This window comes from Mirounga leonina, unplaced genomic scaffold (genome assembly GCF_011800145.1).
Source record: "Mirounga leonina isolate KUSES-001 unplaced genomic scaffold, KU_Mleo_1.0 Mir_82, whole genome shotgun sequence".
Lineage (NCBI taxonomy): Eukaryota > Metazoa > Chordata > Mammalia > Carnivora > Phocidae > Mirounga > Mirounga leonina.
The window spans coordinates 42487960-42501450 of record NW_023270825.1 but is presented as its reverse complement, the minus strand read 5'-3'; the positions used below and the strand labels follow the sequence as shown (position 1 = coordinate 42501450).

The 13491-nt window shown below is 38.9% G+C and overlaps 1 protein-coding gene across 2 annotated transcripts in view; it reads left to right on the top strand.

The window, feature by feature from the left end:
* Window positions 1–13491, top strand: part of PELI2 (pellino E3 ubiquitin protein ligase family member 2) — a 199264-nt gene that overhangs the window by 52731 nt on the left and 133042 nt on the right. For both annotated transcript variants that reach the window (XM_034992668.1, XM_034992669.1), the window contains exon 2: window positions 2176–2305. In XM_034992668.1, the coding sequence (XP_034848559.1) occupies window positions 2176–2305 (130 nt within the window). The remainder of the gene's footprint in view (window positions 1–2175; window positions 2306–13491) is intronic.

Sequence of the window (13491 nt, the reverse complement as noted above, 5' to 3'; positions counted from 1 at the left end):
GCACCATCACCTTAATTATTTTCAATAGGATTTTTCACCAATCACTGTTTAGCTGTGTTGAGTGAGTAGGTAATCCGTATGTAGATGGCATAGTGTTTGCTTAACCCGCAGTATCTTCTTCTATGCTCAGGAACTCACTTAAAACGTTCTGCATATGTTAAGGTGGTACTAATTTTCGTGCCCCCCCCCTTTATATTAGATAGGACTTTGGGGTTGCAGGTAGCAGAAACCAACTTGAGTTAGCCAAAACTAAAGAGGATGTCATGAACAAGGGTCAGAGTACAACAGGGCCAGTAGCAGCCCTGAGCCTCTTCTTTGTATCTGGCCGCTGGTCTCTGTTCATCTGCTTCGTTCCTCACTTCTCTGCCGCTGCATCATGTGACAGGTTGGGACATCTGCACAGTTGGTGCACTTACATCGTACAGCTCTGGCCATCCCCAGACACTGGCTGCTTTTTCCTCTGTCCCAATTTTGTGTTTTCCACTATGAGCATGTCCTTGGCCAATGTGGGCCAGATATCCACCCCCAGCCATTCAGCTACAGTGTGGTGGGGAGGGTGCTGGCCTGGCCATTTCATTCAGACATGGTGCTGGGGTTCACCTGAGGCCATTAAGGGATGGGTTCCTGAGAAGGGTGTGTAGTCATGAGTCGATCCCTAAAAGGCATCTGACACCCTCTTGCTGCGTTGGATCTTCTCAGCCTGCAGTATGTCATGGAAAGATGGGACAGGGAGCTGGGGAGACGTGAGAGGCTCGGGAAACCCTACCAGATCTCTATGGGGAAACGTTCCTCTAAACTGTTGAGTGTCCTAGCTTTAATTGATTTACATATGTTTCTCATAGAATGTTCATCTTGATTTAAGTGATTTGGAAATATATTAAAACAAAGTAGGTTTATGATGGTGGTTTACTCACGGATGCTTTCATTATAGTAGCAATCACGAATAATGTGTAAGAAAACAGTGCATGTTTTGATCTTGCCTCAGAAAGAAGAGACTTGAAATAAATCATCTCTGTATTCTAGAGACACTTTTATGTAGCTGATGTTCCTTTGTGATGGAAATGGAACAGATTAAAAACACAGCAGGAATAACTTTAAGTGATAATTTAAATCCATTGTCAAACTGTAGCTACTGAATTATAAAACAAAAAAAAATTCTTTGTTCTGACTTACTGTTCATGAGCCTGAGGGCCCTTCTGCCATACTGCCCACCACGTTTTGGGTGTGGCTCAACGGGAGGCAAAGGCAGGACTTTCAAGTTGAAAAGAACTTCTCCCCAAAAGGGGATGGAGAATAGTCCTGTCAGCGTGGTGACAGGAGACATTGGTCAGAACATACAGGGACCCATTAAATCCAGAGTTAGAAATACAATTGAAAATTAAAAAAAAAAAAAACCAGAAAACAGAAATACCAAGTGCAATCCTGCATTTCTTTTAAACACTGGTATTAGCTTAAGGTACTAATGTGGGAAATCAGCATTAGGGACTTTGTTTTTTTTCCAGATGACTTTTTAAGTTATTTGACAGTTTGGACTAAAACTTTTTTTTTTTTTTTCCTGGGCCTCTTTATGGGCAACCTTCTTGTGAAGTCCTGTTTTATGTTTAATTTTCACAAGGTATTTTTGCTCACCTGACAGCTTAAAGGTTCAAATAGAAATGAGAATGAATGTGGAGAATTCAGAAATTTTAAGACTGCAACTAACTGAATTTGGTCTTCTTACAAATAAAGATCCTAAAGACATTAACGTGATTTGGGAGTGAGAGATGAGGTTTAATTAGTATGCTATTTTCTAACTAGTTCATTTAAAAATATTTCTTGAGTGTTTCTCTGGGGTCCATTAGAACAACACTTACTAAATTGAGCCAGCACTAATCCAGCCTCTGCAGAATTCTCATTTGCTTATTTATACTGTCTCTTTCCAAAAAGATTTGAAGAGTCTGACTTTATAGAATAGGAAACCTATAATTACTTTGTACATCACTCTTAAATTAAGTTTCTGGAAGTGATTTGAATTTCATTACAGCTGAAGTTGGTTTTGCAGCCCATTCCTTCTGTGGGGTGTTTAGTGGGCGATTTTTTTTTTTTTTTAATGATCATCCCTTTTTCTTATTCCATCTTTTTTTTTTTTTTAACTTAAAAAGTCTACAAATAAATGAACTTTCATCTTTTTTATAGGTATAATGGTGCTTTACCTAATGGAGACCGAGGCCGGAGGAAAAGCAGATTTGCTCTCTATAAGCGGCCAAAGGCGAATGGAGTCAAACCCAGCACGGTCCATGTGATATCCACGCCACAGGCCTCCAAGGTAGGTGGCTCCTGAGGAGTTGGGAAGGCCTTGGTAAGTGGTGACTTGTGGTCACTTCTTGTCTTTGGCTGCTCTTTTTTTTTTTTTTTTCTTTCCAGTTGCTTTTTTTTTTTTCCTCTTGGTCGGACAGTTTTTCAATCATTGAGGGTACTTTGGGAAGGGCTGTCCTGTGCTTTGTATGTGGAGCCACATCCCTGGCTTTGACCCATTAGATGCCAATAGCACGTCATCCCCACCCCCAACCACCACTGCTGTTGGGACAACTAAACAAGACTCCAAACACTGCCACATGGCCCCTGAGTGGTGGGGTGGGCAAACCCGCCCCTCCTGCCCCCCACCCCCCATGATGGACCACTGCTTGGGATATAGTGGAACCAACATATATCAATTTAGAACAGTTGTGGTTGAAAGATAAATGATGTTCTTTATCCTAAAGAGTTTTTGTATCAAGTCTTAGTAGAACCTCATTAAGATTTGTTATTTTCCTTCTGCTTATTGAGTAGTAGTTTTCATATAATCTGCATGTACAGGGAATTGAATTTGGGTGATTATTAGAAAGACTGGAAGTAAACAGAGCTAAGTGCCACAAGAAGTTTACTACATCTCCTCTCATAGGTTTGAAGTATATAAAATGTTAATTTTTAGGACTACTTTATTTTCTGATCTATAAATGGGGGAAAAACCTGAGTTTCCATTCTGGTTGACATGTTCCATCTATTTAGATAGGACAGTTTTCTAATTAAATAAATTAGCATGTAATATAGTTTCCTTTTCTATAAAAATTATATTCCCCTGAAGTATTTCATATGGTGCATTGGCTATACATGTTTATCTTAATGGGTTTGGACCATCTGGAATAAATAAGCCTTGATTCCCATTTTTACTGAAAACCCATAGTTCAAAGGGAAATGAATAGCTTCAAGGAAGCATGCATGGTATTTATGTTCCGTCCTAGAAACTGATGACCTTGGTTAATGTTTTTATTAAAAAAAAAAAAAAGCTCCTGTTGCTGTTTCTGAAGCCGTGACATGGGAAAAGTTTGCTAGAATGTACCAATGAAAGTTGTCTTGTATTAATGGGGGAATGGTTAGATCCAAAAATATCAAACACCAAGGAAACAGGAAAGATTAATATTTAGCAGCCCAGTTTTTGGCTAGAGAAAGGGAAATAAAGTAAGTTCTAGGAAGGGAAGGACGCTTGATAGGGAAAACAAAGGAAATGAGCTTTACAAAAGATTCTGAGAAAAGAGGAAGTGAAGTAACAATCTTGGAAGGTTAAGGAAGTAGGAGAAATATCTTATAGTCAAAAAATATTTGGAGGATACCAAGACAAAAGTTTTTAAGCATGTGATCAGTGCCAAAAATGTTCTGATATTACAGACCTGGTCCTCACATTTGTCCTTGGGTTGGCATTCGTCTTTCCTTCCTCTAACTTTGTGCCTTTATTTTCCTTAAGCTGAGATTTGATATTGATACAATGGCTTCAGATATTTAAGAACATTTTTATAGAAACCTTTGACTACTCAGGTTTCGTGTTGTGATAGAATATGAAATACAGCTGGAATTTGAAGTAGACCTTCTGGTAGTTCCTACCAGAAGATCAGTGGCTTTTCCTTGTTCGTTACCCACCTCCATCGGCTCCAATTTTAGCTTTTTATAAAACTTTAACCTTTTATACCTAGATTTTACCTGAAGTCCTTTAAGTTCTAAAACTTTTGGTCTCAATCTGTGTTTATGGTCTACATTATTAGTTAGGGGAATTGGTCTTTGGTCTTGTAACCTGGGAAAAACCTATATTCTCAGGGCCTCGGTTTCCTTCTCTACAAAACGAATGAGTTGGCTGTAGACAGGAGCCATGCCGAGTCAGGCAAGATACTTTGGTTATAAGCAACACATGATTCTGTGCTTGAAAAAAAAAAAGGCAAAAATGGAGAAATTATTTAAGGTTATAGGGTAAGAACAGTTCAGAGAGGAGAACCAGACTATCATATCAGCAGGGGTTAATACGGACATTCTTGAAAGAGTGTTGTAAAATGACTTGGCTCTACCTTCTGTCTCTCTTTGAGGTTTTTAATTGTCAGGAAAGGGACTCTAGTAGGCCTGGCCGGGGTCAGTCAACTATGACCAGACACACTTACTGTGAGCGAATCAAGTAGCCCTTACTGCCTGATTTCCTTCTGCATCTTACTCCCCCTGGTACCTTGTACATCGAGGGCCTCCTGCATGGGACTCCACCCTACCTGAGCCTAGCACCTCGGTCACAAATTCCTCACTCCTCTGTTCCCACTCCTGGTCAGCTGTGTCTTTCCCCTCCTGTTCTACCTGTTCTGTTGACCCCCAGACAAAGTCTCTTAGACATTTAACCTTTCCTTCAAATGTTTCTCCTCCTGCCTCACCTGAACTGAATGCTGATTTTTTCCCCCCACCAGTATAGTCTTTTTCCTCTTTTCTCCCACCCCTCCAATCTTTCCAGTTTATGGAACTAGAATGATTTCATTCTGCTTCCATTTCAGACTGTTCTTTAACCCTGCATTATTGATATAAGCTGCCTCTCCCCCTGCGTCTCTTGACCTCACTGACCTGCACTCCACTCTTTTGCATATTTCAGTGATTGTGTACCTCATCGCATCTGTTTCCCCTAACCTGTGTTAAACCATACATTGGCATCTGTGGGTTATAATCCTTTAACTCTTCCAATTTGACTGTCCCTTCACTTTTCCCACTTACATAGTGTACCTTAGAGTCCATTGTCGCTTGAAAGTGACCATACTCTCCAGTACATTCTTACTTGTATATACACAGCTTTCTTATCTAATCTTAAGACCTCTACCCCTTCAGCCTGTCCTTGGCTCGTTGTTAGCCCACTTGGGTTTTCCAGTTATGTGCTTACTTCACCCTGGATTCCTTTTCTCTGGTGCCTATTGGCACCCCTCTTGGTGAGTCCCTGCCTCCGGGCCTGTCCCAGGCCCTGCTGGCCTGTTTTTACTTCTTTCTTGCTCACCCCATTTCCTGTCAAAATGCCAGGGATTGTGGTGTACTTGGCAAAAGCTACTGGACCTGAATCAGCCGTGGTTTGTCTGCTCTGAAATTTCTGATTCTGCAATATGGGTAGTGAAAGGGTCCTCTTTGATTTGGACTTGTAAACGGGAGACCTAGAAGGGCAGGTGTGGTTACCATTGTTAGTCAGAAGGCCAAGTGCTGATATTCTATGTTGTTTCTTCCCTCTGCCATGCAGCCTGGGGCACACCAAGGTGTACCCCCTTGTGGATAGTAGTGGCTGCTGGAAAATGGGGCCTCTTAGTGTTCCGTGCATGCCCCTGTCCATGCAAAGTCCGAGGAGGACAGCAAGGACGTGCCATTGTTGTGTCATCTTGGTTTTGTATACTCGTTCCTTGTGTGCGTATTTGCTCTTGAGATAGCAGTACTCAGATATTTCACTTAGTTCATAATTGTTTAAAGAAAACCTAAAATAAAACCTTGTTTTACTTTTGGCAGTTCTGTTACATAGACATAGGGCATTTAGCAATTTATTCACCATTCATTTATTCAACAAATATTTATCTAGCACTTTTCTGTGGCCAAGCGTCATGCTAGGGATTGGATCTACTGCAGCGTGCAGACCTTGTCTGCATAGAGTGAATTGTCTAATGAGGAGGCAAACAGTAAATTCTCATGTGAATACATGCTTAACTGCGCGTTGTGAGAAGTGCAGGGCAGGAAAAGACGATGGAGCTGTGAGAACAGGGGTGGAGGGGGGAGCTTGAATGGGGTAGACAGGGCAGGACCTCTGAGGGCACTTGAGCTTCGAGGTGAGGGGTCAGGAGGAGTTACGAGAGCAGAGCGATCTGGAACAGAGATTCGGGTTTTTTTTCTAAAAGGAAACATTGAAGGGTGTTAAGTAGAGGACGTGGCGTAATCAGACTGAGAATTTAAGTCATTTTTTGTTTGGTCATTTCCATTTAAGGCTGTGGGGCAACTGTTGTGCTCCTAACCAGTAAATAGGATGGCGGTGGTGATGGTGACTATTTTGGTAGCAACACGGTTTAAATTTAGCGACATCACTGCGGGGAAAACTCTTCATCATGGTTTTCCCTTGTAGGCTGTGCTTTATTGAAATCTCCTTTTTTGGGCATTTTTACTTTTTAAAAGTGACAGGCTATCCCTTTGTTCCAGTTGGCATATTTCAGAATGGAAAATATCCGTGGTCTTGGAGTGACAGTTTAAAGAGAAGTCAGAACCGTTTAATGTGATCGCTGCCACCAGGACCGCTCTTGAGCTGTTGGTGCTGCAATGGCTTTCCTGGTTGATACTGATACTCTTCTTTATCAGTGAATAATACAGTAGCAATTGAGATGGGATAATATAAACTTCAACGTAAACTCATTAGTTCAAGCTGATTTTGTAGGCTGTAGTGGGGTCTGCTTTGGAAGTATTGTCTGTCCAGCAGTGGGTGGTCTGTCTGTCTGCTGCATGGCTATTCAGAAGCTGCAGCCTTCGGTGCTTTAGGAAACTCCTGTTTATCATTATCCTCAGACTGTTTAATGCAGCTTTTAAGTAGGTTTTTTTGTTTTTTTTTTTACTTTGTTTTCTTTCATTGTTAATGGACTGTAATTCTTGGGTTAGTGGTATCTGGTGTTCTGATGTTTATAAGTTCCAGAAATTCGCTTTATTGTAAAGGGGCAACAAAGTTTGGATAAGTCTTGTCCTTGTAGACACCATAAACATGAATATTCTGAATCTGGCAGAAAAGAAATTAGTAATAAACTGCAGTCCACAATATCTTTGGGTCCTATACAGGAATACCAACCTAAGATAATTTGTATTTATAGAATGGAATCCATCTTAATGATTTTAACAAGATATAAACCCAAACAACCTAAACTTATGCCTCGAGGAACTAGAAACAGAACAACAAACTAAGCCCAAAGTTAGGAGAAGGGAGGAAATACCAAAGATCAGAGCAGGAACAAATGGAGAGGGGAAAAAAGACAATAGAAAAGATCAACGAAACTAAGAGCTGGTTTTTTGAAAATATAAAGATGAATCTTTAGACTCACCAAGAAAACAGGGCTCAAAATTAGACATTACAATTGCTACCACAGAAATAAAAAGGATCATAAGAAATTACTCGGAATAATCATAGGCCAACAAATTGATCAGTGTAGAAGAAATGGATAAATTCCTAGAAACATACAACCTACTGAGACTGAGTCATGAGGAAATAGAAAATCTGAACAGACCAACTACTAGTAAGGAGATTGTTTAGGGGTTTGATTGCTAATTGAAAGTACAGGACCAGAAGCCTTCACTGGTGAATTCCACCAAGCATTTAAATAAGAATTAATAGGAGTTCTTATCAAATTCTTCCAAAAAATTGGAGAGGGAATACTTTGAAACTCTTTTTACGAGACCAGCATTACCCTGATACCAAAACCAGACAAGGACAGTACAAGAGAAGAAAATTGCATGCCAATATCCTTGATTGAACATAGATGTAAAAATTCTTCAAGTATCAACAAACCAAATTCAACAGTACAATAAAAGGATCATACACCATGATGAAGTGGGATTTATTCCTGGGATGCACGAATGATTCAACATCTGCAAATCAATGTGATATACTACATTAACAATATGAGAGTAAGAGTCATATGATCATCTCAGTAGATTAAGGAAAAACACCCAGAATTCAACATCCATTTATGATTAAAAAATGTTCAACAAACCGGGTAGAGAAGAAATGTACCTCAACATAATAAAGGCCGTATGTGACAAGCCCACAGCTAATCTCATAGTCAACGGTGAAAAACTGAAAGCTTTTTCTCCAAGATCGGGAACAAGACCAGGATGCCCACTCTGGCCACTTTTGTTCAATATAGTACTAGAAGTCCTAGGCAGAGTAGTTAGGCAAGAAAAAGAACTAGTCATCCAAATTGGGAAGGAAGAAGTAAAGTGGTCTATTTGCAGATCACATATTATTATGTGTAGAAAACCCAGAAGACAACACCAAAAAAAACTGTGAGACGAATTCAGTAAAGTTGAAAGATACAAAATCAGTATCCAAAAATCAGTAACAAACTCAAAACGGTCTCATTTACAATTGCATCAGAAAGAATAAAATAGGAATAAGTTTAACCAGGGAGGTGAAAGATGGGTCCAGTGAAAACTATATGATGCTGATGGAAGAAACTGAAGACACAAATAAATGGAAAGATCGTTATTCTTCTAGTTGATGAGCATAAACTAACATGGATGTCCATACTACCCAAAGCAATCTACAGATTCAATGCGGTACCTATCAAAATTCCAATGGTATTTTTCAGAGAAGTAGAGTAAACAATCTGAAAGCAGAAATCAGAACCTGAATAGCCAAGGCAATCTTGAAGAGGAAGAACAAAGCTGGAGGCATCATGCTGTCTGATGTCAAACTGTATCACAAACTTTATAGTAATCAAAACAGGATGGCATTGCCATAAAAACCTACCCCTAGATCAGTGGAACAGAATAGAGAGCCCAGAAATAAACCCACACATATACGGTCTATTTAATTACAAAGGAGCCAAGAGTAATCAAAGGGGGAAAGACAGTCTCTTCAATAAATGGCATTGGAAAAACTGGACATCCACATGCAAAAGAATGAAACTGGTCCCCGGTCTTACACCATACACAAAAAAACAGCATAAAGTCGATTAAAGGCTTGAACGTAAGACCTCAAACTATAAAACTCCTAGAATAAAATAAAGGGAATGAGCTCCTTGATGTAGGTCTGGCAATGATTGATTTCTTGACACCAAAAGCAAAGGCAAAGAAGTATATAAGTATATAAGTTACCAAACTAAAAAGCTTCTGCACAGCAAAGGAAATGGGCAACAAGATGAAAAGGCAACCTCAAGAATAGGAGAAATAGGATTTTCAAATCCTATATCTGATAAGGAGTTAATATCCAAAATCTGTGAGGATTAAAACTCAATAAAAATCATCTGACTTAAAAATGGGCAGAGGGGGCGCCTGGGTGGCTCAGTTGGTTAAGCGACTGCCTTCGGCTCAGGTCATGATCCTGGAGTCCCGGGATCGAGTCCCGCATCGGGCTCTCTGCTTGGCGGGGAGTCTGCTTCTCCCTCTGACCCTCCTCCCTCTCATGCTCTCTGTCTCTCATTCTCTCTGTCTCAAATAAATAAATAAAATCTTTTAAAAAAAAAAATGGGCAGAGGTTCTGAACAGACCTTTTTCCAAAGAAGACTTCCACATGGCCAACAGGTATGTAAAAAGGTGCTCAGGGACACTAATGATCAAGGAAATGCAAATCAAAACCACAATGAAATATCACCTCATGCCTGTTAAAATGGATGTCATCAAAAAGACAAGAGATATGTTGGCAAAGATATGGAGAAATGGGAACTCTCATGCACTGTTGATGGGAATGTAAATTGGTGCAGCCACTGTGGAAAACCGTATGGAGGTTCCTCAAACTAAACACAGAACTACTCTCTGATCCAGCAGTCCCGCTTTTGAGTGTATATCCAAAGGAGGTGAAAACCACATCTCCAAGAGCTACCTGCACTCCCATGTTCTTTGTACTCCTCTTTACAATAGCCAAAATATGGGATCAACCTAAGTGCCTATCAGCAGTTTGAATGGTTTATAAAAATGTGGTACATAGTTGACTCTTGAACAACATGGGTGTTAGGAGTACCAACCACCCCCCCCCACCAGCCACACAGTTGAAAATTTTCATAAAAGTTTTGACTCCCCCAAAACTTTACTAATAGCCTACTCTTAACTGGAAGACTTAACTGATAAGGTAAACAGTCATTTAACACCTAGGCTGTATGTTCTATATGTTATATACTGTATTCTTAAAAGTAAAGCTGGAGAAAAGAAAAGGTTAAGAAAATCCTAAGGAAGAGAAACTACGTTTACAGTACTACCATATAAAAGAAATCTGTGTAAGTGGACCCACACAGCTCAAGCCTATGTTGAGGTGTCAACTGTGTATGTATATACAGTATAATAGTGTTTAGCCACGAGAAGGGACATCCTGCCATTTATGACAACATAGATGAACCTGGAGGGCATTATGCTAAGTGAAATATGTCAGAGAGATAAATACTATTTATCACTTATATCTGGAATCTAAAAACCTGAACCCCTAGAAACAGACTGGAATGATGGTACCAGGGGCCAAAGGATTGAGGATACAGGGAGATGCTGGTCAAAGTATATATACGCTTAAAAACCTCCAGTTACAATTTAAATAACGTTTGGCGATCTTATGTACAGCATGGTGATCATAGTTAATAAAATTGTCTTATATACTTGAAAGTGAAGAGTAGATCTGAAATGTTCTCACCTCAAAAAAGAAATGGTAATTATGTCACACTGTGGGGGCATCAGCTAGGGATATGGTGGCAGTCATTTTGCAATATAGAAGCGTACCAAGTTAACATACCACGTGCCTTAAATTTAATGTTATATGTCAAATACATCTCAAAGCTGGAACACATATAAACCTGTTTCAAAAAAAAAATTTGAAATAACTTCCAAAAACATTTTATCAAAGAGTATTGTTAAAGCAAAGGAAAAAAGAAAAGGTTACTTGAAATACCAACAACATACTGCATAGTTTAAAATAATTTTCTGATTTAGTATTTATTGAGACTTCAAAAAAATAACTCTTATCTGAATGCAGCGTGGCAGTTTAGAGTTACAGTCTGGATTGTTGCAAAACATATATTAGATGAGAGAACAATTTCTTGGAAAGCTTGTAAATCAGGGCAGTAAAATTCCAGTCGTTATTGACAAAGCTGCAACCATTTCACATAGAAGTGGTTTAACAATTTACTTAAAATACAATATTCAAGACTTTGAAGATAGCTGATGGTTTTTGATTTCATGGAGCTGGAAGGAACAAAGTCTGAAATATATTAAACTTTACTGTCACTCAAGAAAAATGGTTTCAGGGAGCTGGGCAGCTTGTGGCATTATTGATGCAAATGTTTGGAAATCAAAGACCTGAATATTCACTTTAATAGAAACTGTGAGATGGCATTTAGATGATTAAATACTTCAAGAGATTTGACTTTATTACATGCTATTCTAACCATTCTTCTTTGGTTTTAGGAGAAAAAAATTTCAATTATTAAAATGGATAGATTTATTTGACAAATGGGTGGTAACATATATAAAACCAAATGCAGAAAACTGTGATAGAGAAGCAGAGAATATTGGAGAAACAAATTTGAAATAAAGCAAAATATTCCAGGAGAAAAACTATTAAATTATCCAAGTTACATGAGAATACTTATTTGATAACATATCTGAAGAATATAACTGACTTACTTTTAATTAATTAACCTTTGGAGTTTGACCACCTGGTGTTTTCAAAGCACATAGATCGAAGGTGAATAAAATTTTGTAAAAGTAAGCTAAATAATTGAATAGGATAGTCCAATAAGTGGTTTTCATGGCTTAGGTAAGGATAGAAATACTGAATATAAAAACTGTAATATTGGGGCTAGAAAAATACTGAGCTGAATGGACACTAGTTCAACAGAATGTAATAGATTTACCATGAGCAACGTTATGTTACAGGAAAATATAAGACTCCATTTACTCCTTGGCTTTCAATTAAATGGGGGAAGTTACTGGAAGAGTTTGGTTTGTCATAGGAAATCCTAGCTCAGACTTAGATGTGACCCTAGATGTGACCTTTACATCAAGTAAAGGATCACACCAGTAATATCTAACAATTAACAGATGACTTGGAAATATATTAGCATGATCTGGTGAATGATTGGCACTCTCACTTGCATGACTGGGGAACAATTTTACACTATCTATACTATAGTTCATATTATCCAGACCATGGAATGTTTTAAAATTTTTGACTTATACACTTAAGTTATTACAATTCTGTTTGTTAAATATTAGCACTCCTGACATGAATAATTCTTATAAATCTCTCTAGGTGATTACCTCATTTTATGTTTCACATAGTAGGAGTTTTAACATCAAGAATTAGTTATTAACTGCTGTATTTCTATATATTTTGACTAACCAATGCTTTTATGGTTTTCTAAGTTTTTTCATGATTTTGCCATTGCAATAGTGTAAGTTTAGTAATTTGTGAGCTGTTCTTTTCCCTTTTTTGGTTTAGCTTTGACTTGTGTTCACAAAGTAAACAGTAGCTTTTCTTATTTAAGTACACTTTTTTTCAAATCCCCTAAATGTTGACATCTCTACTAGCTGTGTTTAGGCTAGACAGTTTGACTTGTACCGGTTGAAGATCTCAAACAATAATTGTTTATCACCATTTCTCCATTTAGATTTGTGTGAGAGGCTTAAAGGTAGGTTTTAAGATATTTTATACTATTCTTAAAATTAAACTTTGAGGTATGATTCACAGTGAATAATCCCAGAAAGTTGAAGTTGATTAGAGTATCACATTTGCTATTAACGTAGTTTGGCACTAACATTTTTGTTTTCTCTAATCCTTCTAATATATCTTTTTATCAGTTCAAGCACCAACAACGAATGGAGTTTTTTTGTCTGTGTACAAAATCATCACAAGGTCATTGCTGCGGTCTTTTCTGTTCATTGATATTTAATCTAAATCTCTGCTGTGCGGAATGGGCAGAAGAATTACTGTTTTCTCCCAAAAGATATTTGTGTCTTTTATGTACTTATGATGTGGTTGGCAGCGTAATGCTCCCTCCCCACCAAAGATGCCCATGCCTTAATGTCTGGGACCTGTGAATACCTTATCTCACATGGCAGAGGGGACTTTGCAGATGGAATTGAAGTCATGGAACTTAGAATAGGGGGGTTACATTGGGCCCACCCCAGTAGTCTGTGATAATCACAAGAGTCCTTAAAAGTGGAAGAGGACGGTAGAAGACTCACAGAAATGTGCAGGAAGAAGGGGGGAGGGAAGTTTGAAGCATGAGCGGGACTACACCTGCTATTCCTTGCCTTGAAGTTGGAGGCAGGGGCTGGGAGCCAAGGACTAGGGGCTGCCTCTAGAAGCTGAGAACAGCTCTGGCAGGCAGCAGCAAGGAAACCAGGACCTCTGCCCTGTTGTCCACATGGAACTCAATTCTGCTAACAAGCGATGTCCCTGAAAGCCATCTTACCTAGAGCCTCGTAGAGGAACACGACCCTGCTGTCCCCTTGATTTCAGCAGCCTCC